The sequence below is a fragment of the Chaetodon trifascialis genome, chromosome 18 (genome assembly GCF_039877785.1).
Source record: "Chaetodon trifascialis isolate fChaTrf1 chromosome 18, fChaTrf1.hap1, whole genome shotgun sequence".
NCBI lineage: Eukaryota > Metazoa > Chordata > Actinopteri > Chaetodontiformes > Chaetodontidae > Chaetodon > Chaetodon trifascialis.
This window is the reverse complement of record NC_092073.1, coordinates 17,684,605-17,696,199: the sequence shown is the minus strand read 5'-3', so window position 1 is coordinate 17,696,199 and position 11,595 is coordinate 17,684,605. Positions and strand designations below refer to the sequence as shown.

Here is an 11,595-nt window from a genome sequence, read left to right as displayed (position 1 = left end):
AAGTGTGGTTATATGAAGTGCTTACCGTGACTCAGTGTATTACCTACAATAGGTTGTGGTCAGCAAACCACCAATTTGGTGCAGGAAGTTAAACAGTGTTCTGTTTTGGACACTGCAGAGTATTTTCACTGCTTTACCGTGCGGTCAGACAGCGGCTCCAACTGGAAACTGAAGCTGTTAATACTTCTCTCTTCAAAGCCACCAGACTCCCTGGACAAAAACAGTAATTTTACCTCACAGAACAGAGGAGCTGCTGGCCCACCGCTTCCTCGATCGGTTGGTCTGTGTGTGTTGTTGTGTGACTTTGCCGTTTTAAAAGGTTGATTCAGACTCATCAAAGTCACACAATAACACAAACAGGCTAACCGATCGAGGAAGCGAGGGACCAGCGACTCCTGAGTTCTGTGAGGTAAAATTACTGTTTTTGTAAAGGGAGTCTGGTGGCTTTGAAGAGAGCATAGAGGGATATAAAAGCTTCAGTGTCCTTTTGGAAAAGGCCGTCTGACTGCAAGTTAAAGCAGTGAAAATACTCCTAGAGCATACATTTAAACTAATACCAGTTATTTTATGACTAAAATACATTTTCCACAGCAGTGCATTGCTACCTACACCTGTACTCCTGCTGCCTGAGGGTGAGCTGACCATCATCTACTGTAGTTAAACTATTGATAAGCACCTCATATACCCATCCCTTTCATAGCTCCCTTTAAGGAAGAAACAGATCACTGCAGTGGACAATAATTAAATCTTCAAGCAATATGTGTATTTGTAAGATCTACATCATGAACAAAACTTCACAAAACATAAAATAACTGCAGTGTAAACACCATATATTAGTACTCATGATACAAGTAATCTGATGTATTATTTGGAGACTGGTTTTCCTCTTTTTGTTGCTTGCTTTTATTCCTCCTGGTAAATAGATCGTCTTTCCCTCCTCTGATAAAACATTTATAACAATTAGCTTTAGCGTGTCCTCGTTAATGTACACCGTGCTCCACTCATGGCGTAGATAAAGTGTCTTTGAAATGGTCCGGGCTACCGTTTTGATGCGCTGGGGTAAAGAAGCACGGCGCTGAAAGATGACAGGACGTCAGAGGAGGCGGAGGTGGCGAGCTTCCCGGCGGTCATGACCAGTCCTGCTCGATCTCCTCTCCTCAGAGGCAGAACCAGGCTCAGAGAGGTCGAGCTGCTGCAGGTACACTGATCACGTGGCGGCGGTGCTGCCGCTCCTGACGAGAAGCCCGTGGAGTCCAGCTTCTGGATGCTGCGATTGGACACGGACAGGACCGCCTCCACCCTCTCGCCTCGCTGGGCTGTGAGCACGGCGGTCAGCAGGTAGCGGCCATCTGTGGGAGCTGTGAAGATACCTGAGGACACAGCAGGAGGCTCTGAAGACACACGCTCTTACCAAAGATCCACCACTGTGGTCAAACAGCTCAACCACTATCAGATGATTGACATTTTGTACAAACATTCATGGTCCCCAGAGGACAGTGATGTCAGTGATCCCCTGACTTTTCCTCTAGCGCCACCAAGAGGTGGACATTTTTGTCTCTCATTAAAATGTCTAACTGGGGGATGCACTGCTGTGAAATCTGGCGCAGACATTTATGTCTTCAAAGAGGAAGTAAAATCAATTTGCTGATCACTTCGCACCATCATGAGGTCAAAATTTTAATTTATCCTTCACATAATGACTAAATACTTCCTAAATTAGCAAATGCTAACGTGCTAAACATTATGGCTGCTCATCAGCACAGGCCTTCATATCCTTTATGGACCTTATTGTTATATTGATTATTTTCAGACTTAGTTCAGTAATTATTTCCTGTTTCTTTTGTTTAATTTTTCTTTTTCTGTTGCAGTTTGGTGACATTTAGGTGAAGATCAGGGTTTGGGTTAAAATAGAGACCATTTCACAACGTTAACCTCATGTTAGAAAGGCCTATAAAAGACACATTAAGTTACACTGAGGGTCATGGAGTTCAGCCTTGCAGAGCCACAAGCATCATCTGATCTCATGATGAGGAAACGGTCTGCAGGATTGCTAAATAGTTTAAATACATCATCAGTTAATAAAGGTGAATAATAATAATAGCTGAATATTAATCACCTGTATCAGCGTCGTAGTGTCCTCCATCGTTGACCAGCACCTTGTTGAACCGGATGATTCCCATCTCTCCCTGGAACGGCTGAAGAGTCAGACCAGCTGAGAACGACACCGTCTCACCTGAACACGGCACAGGAAACGTCACACACTAACAAAGAGCAGAGGGAGGAACCTGTGCGATGGAGAAACTCTGACCTGAGGCCGGGGCGGGTTTGTGTGGTGACGGTCTGTGAGGCAGGTTCACATCTGCTGAGCAAAAAGAAAAACATCATGCTCTCCTGACGGGCTCAGGGGCGACAAAACCAAAACATCAGAGGCGTATTTACCTGGGATGAGTGGCGTGCTGGCCTTCAGCGGGTCAGATTTAAACTGAGGGGTTGCTATGAAATGAACAAAAAGACGAGACACATGAAGCAATGCTGGGAAACGTGCAGAATGAACGTACATGCAGCTGAGTCTCACCTGGAGCTCCAGCAAAACCCTGAACGGGCATCATGCTGCCGTCAGTGCCCTTTGGCAACTTTGACGAGGTCATCCTGCCGGGGGGTCCCGCCTCTCCGGTCTCCATCACAGGTGGCTGCGGGAGGGAGGCGTCCGGGGGACCGACCGCCACCGTGAGGCTCTTGCGTGAACCCTGAGGGAGTCCTGCATCCTCGGCGGTGACTTGAACGCCTGGCGGAGACAGACGGGGTGGTGAGCGACGGGTCAGACAGGCCAGATGTTTGGAGGCCAGATGTGTTAACAAACCAGCTCGTTACACAGCGACCCTTAAATCTGATGCTCGGGCCAAATGCAGTTATCTCCTTCTAAAGTATAACCCTTAACCCTCCAAACAGAGGCGGGTGGAATGGATAAAATCTGCCCAAGTGTGTGTGCAATCTTACAGTATATTGCAATATCGGTGGATATTATAACATAAAGTTTAGTGAGATTTTAATTGAAAATGTGTTTGTGGTTGAAACAGAAATGATATGAATTGATGCTTTAAATCCAATATTGCCATAAAAAGCAGTTCTGCATGCTGCAGGTTATGTGTTTCGTGTCCAAAAACTGCCAAATTTGGGGCAGTTTATCTTGTAGTTTTCATTTGCACATTCCCTCGTCTTTATTTGTCTTGCTCACCACGAGCGTAGCGCAGCCGAAGTCTCTTTACTGTCATTTAACAAAACACCGTCACACCAGCTCACCACACCTACAATCCAACTCTACTGCAAACTGTGATCTAAAATGGAGATTTTAAATTAAATTGATAGCTCTCGAATGATAGGTTTCACAAAAGGAGCACTGACTGAAGACACTGTCAGATGATCCACAAGGTAATTAGACGACATCCAATACTGCAGTCTTAACATGTTTCAGACTTCTCAAATGGTGTTTGCACCGACAAGTGATGCCAAACCTCATAAGGAAAGCATGCAGATACATCTTCTGTTGTATTTCCACTTTCTCCACTTTAATTTTCAGAAATTGAATCGTGTTTGTGTTTATGGCAGAGCTACTGTTGACTGTCATTAACAGGCAAACAGCGCGCGACCATCTGAGCCTGTTATCAAGGACATAAACAGATAACATGAGCGATGCCTGGCCCATCGGCCGTCATATGGCGACCAGCTCTGAACTACATGTACCGCCGCATTCCTGAGAACCACCACTGAGACGAACCCTGCAGTTTATCAACAAATCAGCCCTCCCGGCTGGGGGCACATAATCACCGTTACTGTGTCTGCAACGAGACGACAGGCCCCGACTCTGCTGTCTCAAATGGGAAACCGGCACATAAAAGGAATACCAGCAGCATACCACGGCACAGCCACATGTTCAATCACCAGACAGCCTGTCCCCTCACCCCAGGGAAAAGGGTAATTTAGTGCAGGGGCCTGAAAACTCTGCCTGTTAAACACAACATGTGGCATGTGGAGGTGAACCGGTGTGTGACCGTAAAGCAGCACAGGGGGGTAAAGCCTGCGCACATGTGCATGTGTTTGCCTGCTCTGCTCTGGGGAGTCGCTCCTCATATAAAGCGAGGTCTTTGATGGGCGCGATTCAGATTGCAGACCAAGTGCCACGAGGATGAAAGAGGCCAACACAGGATGTACTGTATGTACATGTGAGTGTTTGTCATGATGAAAGAGGTGAGCTGTAAATAAATGCAGCTGGATCTGCTGGCGGCCACAAATTTGCATCCCTCCACCGGAGCAGCATGGGAAACCCTCTCCTCCCCCTCCAGCTCCGGGATACAACAGCCCCTTGTGTCACGAGAATGCCCACTTTCCACATTACACACCACATAATAATGACTGCACAGCAATTTGGTGCGTGTTGACTTTATGAGTCACTGTTAGCCACAACAAACTGGCCTCTTAAGACTGTGATTTACAGTAGGAGTCAATAAATCCAGCCACAGAATTTATAGCTCAGAAGATAAAGAGGAGATTGCTAAATGTCTTACGCCAGCTAACGTAACACATAATCTGTCTGGGGTATGAAAAGAGCAGCTACCAAAGGCTGCAGGCTTTATAAATCTTAAGGGTTCTCCGTCAGGTCCCATCTTGTTTCTGGTTCACGGGGTTATCACGTTTGACCGCTGACCAGAGCGCGTCACCTTACAAATCGCCTTATCTCTCGCAGGTCACCGACCCACCAGCTCCACCACTTAGCCTTGAGAGAAGCAGGAAAACATGCTTTCTTATCTCAGAGCGTCCTCATGATAGAGCTCTGCGACGCTGCTTTAAGTCACTTCAGGCCGCCTTGTCAAACAAAAGGAGAAGGATGTGCTTCAAGGGATTAGGAAACATACACATTTTATATGTGCACACAGAGTCTCAGCGTAAACTGTGAGAGGTGGTCGAAAGCTCCAAAAACAGCTGGTGCTGATGAGGACGGTGAGATGTGGTTGAAGGCTCTTAAGATTTCATTCATACAGCTTTCTAATAAGTCACTCTATATAAGTTTACTCATGGCTTTATTCATAGTTAATGAACAATTTGCTAATAAAGCTTCACGTATCAGTTATAAGCATTCATAAGGAGGATTTGTGGGTTGCCAGGTTGTAAAAAATCCTTTTATCGGTGAAATCGAAAGTAGACTACAGACATTTAAAGCTGCACTCTGACCCAACAAAAAGAAAAAACACCAGCCAGAAAGATTTTCCATAACCTGGCAACCCAAGCGTTGCTCCTATTAATGGGTTAAAACTGACCTACAGCGTTATTAGACGGTCGATTAAGTATTAAGATGGCAGCGCAATATTGACAGTTATTCAAGTGCCATGAGTACACCTATCCTAAGGCAAAATAACATTATATGTATTTATTTTGATTATTATTTGAGAACGTGTAGGTCTGTCAGTTTTGTTGTATTCTGTGTAATGACACTCTATCTGCAATATTTTATGATGGTGGTACCAGTTTTTGTTTCAAGTTACTTTCTCACAAATCGACTTAAATGCACAGTGTTTTCTCAACTTTGAGCACTTGTAGCTGTAATGTACATTCACTGGAAATATGAGGGTGAGTGAAGAAACAGGTTTTCAAACAGTCTCAGAGGCTTATGTATGTCTTCCTAAGCGAGAACGTCATGATTAGTAAGCAACAAAAGCAACAAATTCACTTGAAGAATGACAGATTGCATCTCTCTCCATCCCTTTCCTGACCCTCTCATTTAAGGTTAACAGCCGGCATGACATCATGGTAAATACCTTGACAAATGGCCCGTGGGATCGTGGTGCAGCTTTGAGCGCTCACACTGTTTATTTCCCCAGAAAGGGAACTCGGCCGTGGAAGTTCAAACTGAAAGGACGGGAGGAGGAAAAGCACTGAAGAGGGTGTGAGGGAAAGCAGTGACATAAATGTCGATCCAGTAGCACCTAATCTTAACGCACTGAGGCTCTTGGCTCTGAAATAAAGACGCCCCTGAGAGGATCACTGATAAGCTGTGTGGAGATCTCTCTGTCATGCGCTCTAAGCAGCATTTTCCAGTCTCTCCAGATAAGCAGGGAGGGAGACAATAAGATGAGACAGCTGGCAGGCCAAAGACAAACAGAGCGAGTGGGCAAAATGGTCCCTGGTAACACCACTGAGCGAGTGGAAACCATGAATAATTGTGCTCCCACTTGCAAAATTGCCCAATGACAGAATGATGAATTTAATGTTACATTATGACAACATGCCCCAGCGATGACTGATTCAATATTTGGCAAAAATGAGAAAACCGGCATGTCAGAGCTGCAGAAATGAATCAGAAGTGAAAAATTGAAACATATCTTGATGCGAAGCCTCTGCTCTGGAACCAGGACAAGAACCAGGACTATTTTATTTCCAGCTCCCCTCCCATAAGATTCTGGACTGGATCATAGGCTGCATCACCTGCTCCATAAACCAGTGAGTGAAAACTAGCAGGTCCCAGAGGAAGAGACTTGGCTCGTAAACATCATGGGCGTGCTTCTAGTTCACATTTACAACTGTGAGAGTCCAGCTCGGTCTCAAAGCCACCATTAATGAGAAGACTCATACAGGAAGCATGCAACACATGCACCGATATGAAACCTATACTCTCAAATATGCGTACAACAACAAAGCTAAGTCTTACAATAAGAGCCGGGATAAATGCAAAGATCCACCTGATATTAAAGTACAGTAGGTGAACGAGATCCCCCTGGTGTTCCCACATTTTACACCCAGAGAAACACAGCTGCACGTGCAGACTTTATGGACAAACACAAACATAAATGCAAACTTGGATGCAGAAAAAAGCAAAGCGAGCAATATTTCATTGTGCCAAGGCATTGCTCAACACAAGTGGGGTCTATTAAATCAAGCATGTGTCTTCAATCAACGGCCTCCTTTAACTGAGAACATGGCTAAATGGAAATCCAACTTGCTCTCACTCACACTCAAACACTCTAATCCTGTAGCCCCTCCAATAACGCAGTCAGCCTGTGATACACAGATGGACTCCAGTCCAAGCAATGACCTAAAAGATTGGGAAATATTACAGTTATTTGATTGTTATCTCAAGCCTCTAGCAGTGAAGCCTGTCTGGATGATAAATCAGGTTTATCCTGATATAAACTGAGAAGGCAGTGGTTTAATTTGAGACTAGGTAACTTTCGCTGTTTAGTGGTCACTACTTCAGTCATAGAGTCAGTAGGGCTGCAGTGATATGTTTCACAGTATACTGTGGTATAAAAATGATGGTTATCATACCATGCACGTTTGATTATCTAATTCTTTGCTGATACTGAACTATGAAACTCATAGCATTGCAAATCTTTGACACAGTAATGTCCATTATAAGGGAATAACATTAGCTTACATTAGCCATCTTAAGGTAGTGGTCATACCAGACCAACTCAGGCTATAGCAGAAAAATCCTCAAGTGTATGGAAATGAGCAAAAGTGTGTTTAACTGCTAACTTTAATTTGGAAGAATAGGAATTTCTTATTTATTCTTTCAGAAGTTGCATACTGTCACTTTAAATGGCTGCGTCACAGGAACAAAAGACAATAAAAAGGCAATGAAAGAGTTTATGTTGCAGAACCTGCAGCTTACCTGTCCTGCCGGGACTGATGTTCGCTAACGCCTGGAGGTCTCCGGCTACATTAGAGATGAGGTTCTGGAGGTTCTGACAAGTTCCCCTCAGTCCTCCAATATCTTGGGCTTGAGCTGTAACTGTACCATTCAGCTGGTTGACACAAGTCCACAACCTGCTGACGTGATTATTTAGACCCTCTTTAATCCTCTGGAGGCTGTCAGAGATGGGGTCCAGCTTGCTGCATAAACTCTCCACGCTAACGATGCGACTGTCCATGTGGGAAGTCTCCTTTGCGACATCTTCCGTCTGTTCCCGGCAGCGGTCGGCTTCGGCTTTCACCTCCCTGCCCAGCTCGTCCAGCTGGTTCCTCAGTTCGTGATGCTGTGTCCTGTGGAGCTCCAAAAGGTCCTTGGCCTCCTGCTCAGCCCCTGTTTTAACTTGACCCCAGGTAAAGTTGAGACCCTGCAAGGTCTGGGACTGCTGGTGGACTACATCAGATAGCGAGCTCTCCAGCCTGCCCACACGCCCGTTCAGATAGCTCAACTCGCCCTGTAGGTTTCCAGTGCTAGTGCTGTAGTTGAGGAGCTTCCCCTCCATGGCTTCCAGGCCAATTATCTGGGCTCTTAGTCTTGTCTCCATAGCATCTACAGCTGTTTTGCAGCTCTGGAAGTCTTCATGAATGTTATCTACAACAGTCAAATTAGCCTTGTGCTCCTTTGAGGACAGCGGGTCCAAGACATTGAATCGATCTTCTAGAGTTTGAACGGAGCTCTTTAGAAAGTTAATATCCCTCTGCAGAGAGTCACGACTCTCTGGTTGACCACCAGATGGGGAGTGTGTGCTTGTATCTACCAGCAGGGTGGTGAGTCTGTCTTCCATGGAGGCCAGCTTGTCCTCCAGAGTCTCCCTCAGGTCTTTGATGGCCTCTGACCGTTCAATCTTCAGCTTCTCCTCCACAGAGCAGCACTGGGCCACTACAGTCTTCTCAGAAGAGTTCAGACGGATCTCAAGGTTCTCCACACGAGCCAGAACAGAGTCAGACACCCAGGGGTCTTCCTTTCCTGGATCAACCAGCTTGTTCTTAAGGTCTTGGATCTCGTTACGGAGGTCAGTTTCCTTTGAGTCCATGAGCTCGGCCAGGCTGAGGTAGTTGTGTTCTTGTCCCTCACACTGGTCCTGAACGGACAGGATCTTATAATCGCATGAGCTCTTCAAGTCTGCCATTTTGATTTCCATGCCATTCATTAACTCCTCTCTCAGAGCGCGGATCTTCTCGTCCACGTAGCCACGCAGGTCTGTGTCGCTGGCTGTGGGAGCAGGGGGGGGTGTTGACAGTTGGTTCTGAGCAGCATCCATCAACAGGTGAATCTGTCCATCGTGACGGTTGACACGGCCCAGCAGGTCATCCAGGGTATTGCTCTTGGACATCAGTTCGTCTGTGATCTGGCTGATCTTGTTCATGACATCATCCATCGCTGTTGTATCACGTTCAAAAGAGAAGTCCTGCACCTGAACGGTCTGAGTCTCTGCGCCCCTTACACTGGCAGGCTGTCTGATGTTATTCAGCAACGTAACCAGCATTTTACTGGCGTCCTCCTGAAAATCCAGCCTCAGATTAGAGGACATGTCTGTCATTCTTGCCTGCATGTCAAGGACCATCTGGGAGAGTCGCTGCACCTCCTCCTCCAGGTGTTGGTCATTTTGGTGTCCTCCCTGACCCCCTAGTGGTCTATGACCCGTCTGACCTCCAAACTGCCCTTCCCCTCCCCAAGGATGGTTCCTCTGGCCGTCTCTTCGGTGTCCTTGAGCTACACAAAGAACAGAGAGAGAGCGGGTAACAGATATATCAACGCTTTTATTCTGACATTTTTCCAGCAGTTACACACTTATTCAACTTTGTTTCTCATATTTTCATGCTAAATCTTCTTGGTTGCAATCATCTCTTTCACCTTGTTGCACTGGAATATGTCCAGAGGAAGAGGGAGGAGGAGGTGGACGCTCTACTTGGAGCAGCTTTAAGTCTTTCACCTCCCTGCAGTCGTGGCCCTGGTACCCCGGGCAGCACCTCCACTCCAGCTCTGTCACAGTCTTGTATGCAATCTTATACGTGGGCCTGAAGTGGGTCCGATATCTGGAAGCATTTAACACATAAACATGAATACATTGTTCTTCACAGATGTTTTCCAGTGACGTGTGGGTTAAAGTGTGATAGTTGGCTATTATAGAAATAATTACTCGGCTCCTTAAATGCTCAATGTAAGACTTTGTGCAACTCTCCCTCTCGGGAATACAACGTAAACTTAGACAATAAAATCTGTTTGTTGACAACTAAGACTAGATAAACACCAGTCACATTTGTAATTAATGTATCACGCAGTTGGCAGGAAGGGGCTTCAGACTTTCCACCGCATCCACTCATGAGGACACTGCTGGCCCACATGGCCCTGCCACCCGATGATTAACTACATGTCAAATGTGTTTGTTGCTCGATGAACACCAATGCCAAACAAAGGGAGTCATGTCTGTCCATGCTTACCATTCATAAAGATTCAACACAGATGCCTGATTAAAAAGGCCTTTTGCTTTGAAATGAGATTTATTCTTCGAAGAATAAATCGATTTATTCTTCTTTAAAGAAATTTAATTTAATTTAATTTAATTTAAAGAAAATGAACACCAAATGCATCTAATACATATAAAACATTGTGTTTGAGGTTTTCATCTTGAAAGCTTTGTTAGCTTTTGCCTTTAAGAAAAAATGATGTAACACAAATTAGAAATATAGTATGAAAACACAGCAGTAAATAACATAAACGAGAGCACAGGGGAATGTTCACTGAACTTGATGCCCAAAAGGACAAAAAAAATACAGTAAAATAAACAACAGCTCCGTCCTAATCTCACTACCTCAGATTCATCATTCCAAAGATATGATTATTAATATCGCAGTATTTTTGGTACACTGTGTGATGAAAGTAAAAGTATTGCCTCATATTGTTAAAAATACTGACAAAAGCAAAAAACATGCGCCCTTCACCCAGTGCTGAGGACTTCTGGGAACTTACATCACTTGTTGCGCACAGTTTGGCAGCTCCAGCGGACACGGTAAAACCTCCGGCTGCACGAAGCTCTCCGTGCCTCCCACGACGGCACAGCTCACGTTCTTGTGCACAACGTAGGCGCACCAGTTTCTGCAGAAAATCACCGGTTAATCAGCCCTGATGCAGAAAGCTGCGGTGCGGATTCATCACATTCGTTACTTTACCACAAGTGACCGGACGCTTCAGTTTACGCACAGAGGATAAATGCTTAAGTCAGACGTCAAGTCAATCAAATGCAAACATAATTTAAACGCCAGACATCCATTACTCACTTATTTCGCTGACGCGTGTCGGGGCCGGAATATGCGTTGCCCTGGAACATGTTATACTGGAAAGGTGTTCCACTGATGAGAGGAAAAGTTATCAAAACGTGTATAAGAGGCAGTCCGCAGAGTCCGCGCTTCATGGTTAAGCTGTTTTTAAATCCTACAGTATCCTTTGTCAGACTGTGCACAGTGTGAAGGTCTGCGGTCCGGTGATCAGTGAAGGCACCGCGGGCTGTTCCCTCTCTGTGGTGCGCAAACCCAAACAGGCTCCTTCCAGATGCGAGATTGGATGTGACGTTTCGGGAACCCCTCCAATACTGACAGATGCCTTTTTTCCGTTTCTCACATCACACACACAAACACAAAAGCCTAGATATAACTCTCTTCGACATCCAAAAGCACAATGTCATGGGTCTACATTTTTCCAGGGTCCTACATTTGGATGAGGATTGTCTCTGTTTCGAAAAGGCACCGTAATTACCCTCGTGCGTAAAACGTGCGCGCATGTCGGATCCCTTAAAGTAAGATAAGTAGAAATAAGGACACAGAGTTCTTGGTAAATATATATATATTTTTTTCCAT

At 45.4% G+C, this 11,595-nt stretch overlaps 1 protein-coding gene across 1 annotated transcript; it reads right to left on the bottom strand.

Moving 5' to 3' along the window:
• Positions 1–976: 976 nt before the first annotated feature.
• Positions 977–11,153, bottom strand: emilin2b (elastin microfibril interfacer 2b). Its single transcript, XM_070986285.1, has 9 exons — positions 11,020–11,153; positions 10,712–10,837; positions 9,596–9,777; positions 7,664–9,448; positions 2,576–2,785; positions 2,440–2,493; positions 2,309–2,359; positions 2,117–2,233; positions 977–1,370 (listed from the first exon to the last, which is right to left on the bottom strand). Exons 1-9 carry the CDS (start codon positions 11,151–11,153, stop codon positions 1,039–1,041), a joined length of 2,991 nt encoding a protein of 996 aa, XP_070842386.1. The 3' UTR covers positions 977–1,038.
• Between the last annotated feature and the right edge of the window lie 442 nt (positions 11,154–11,595).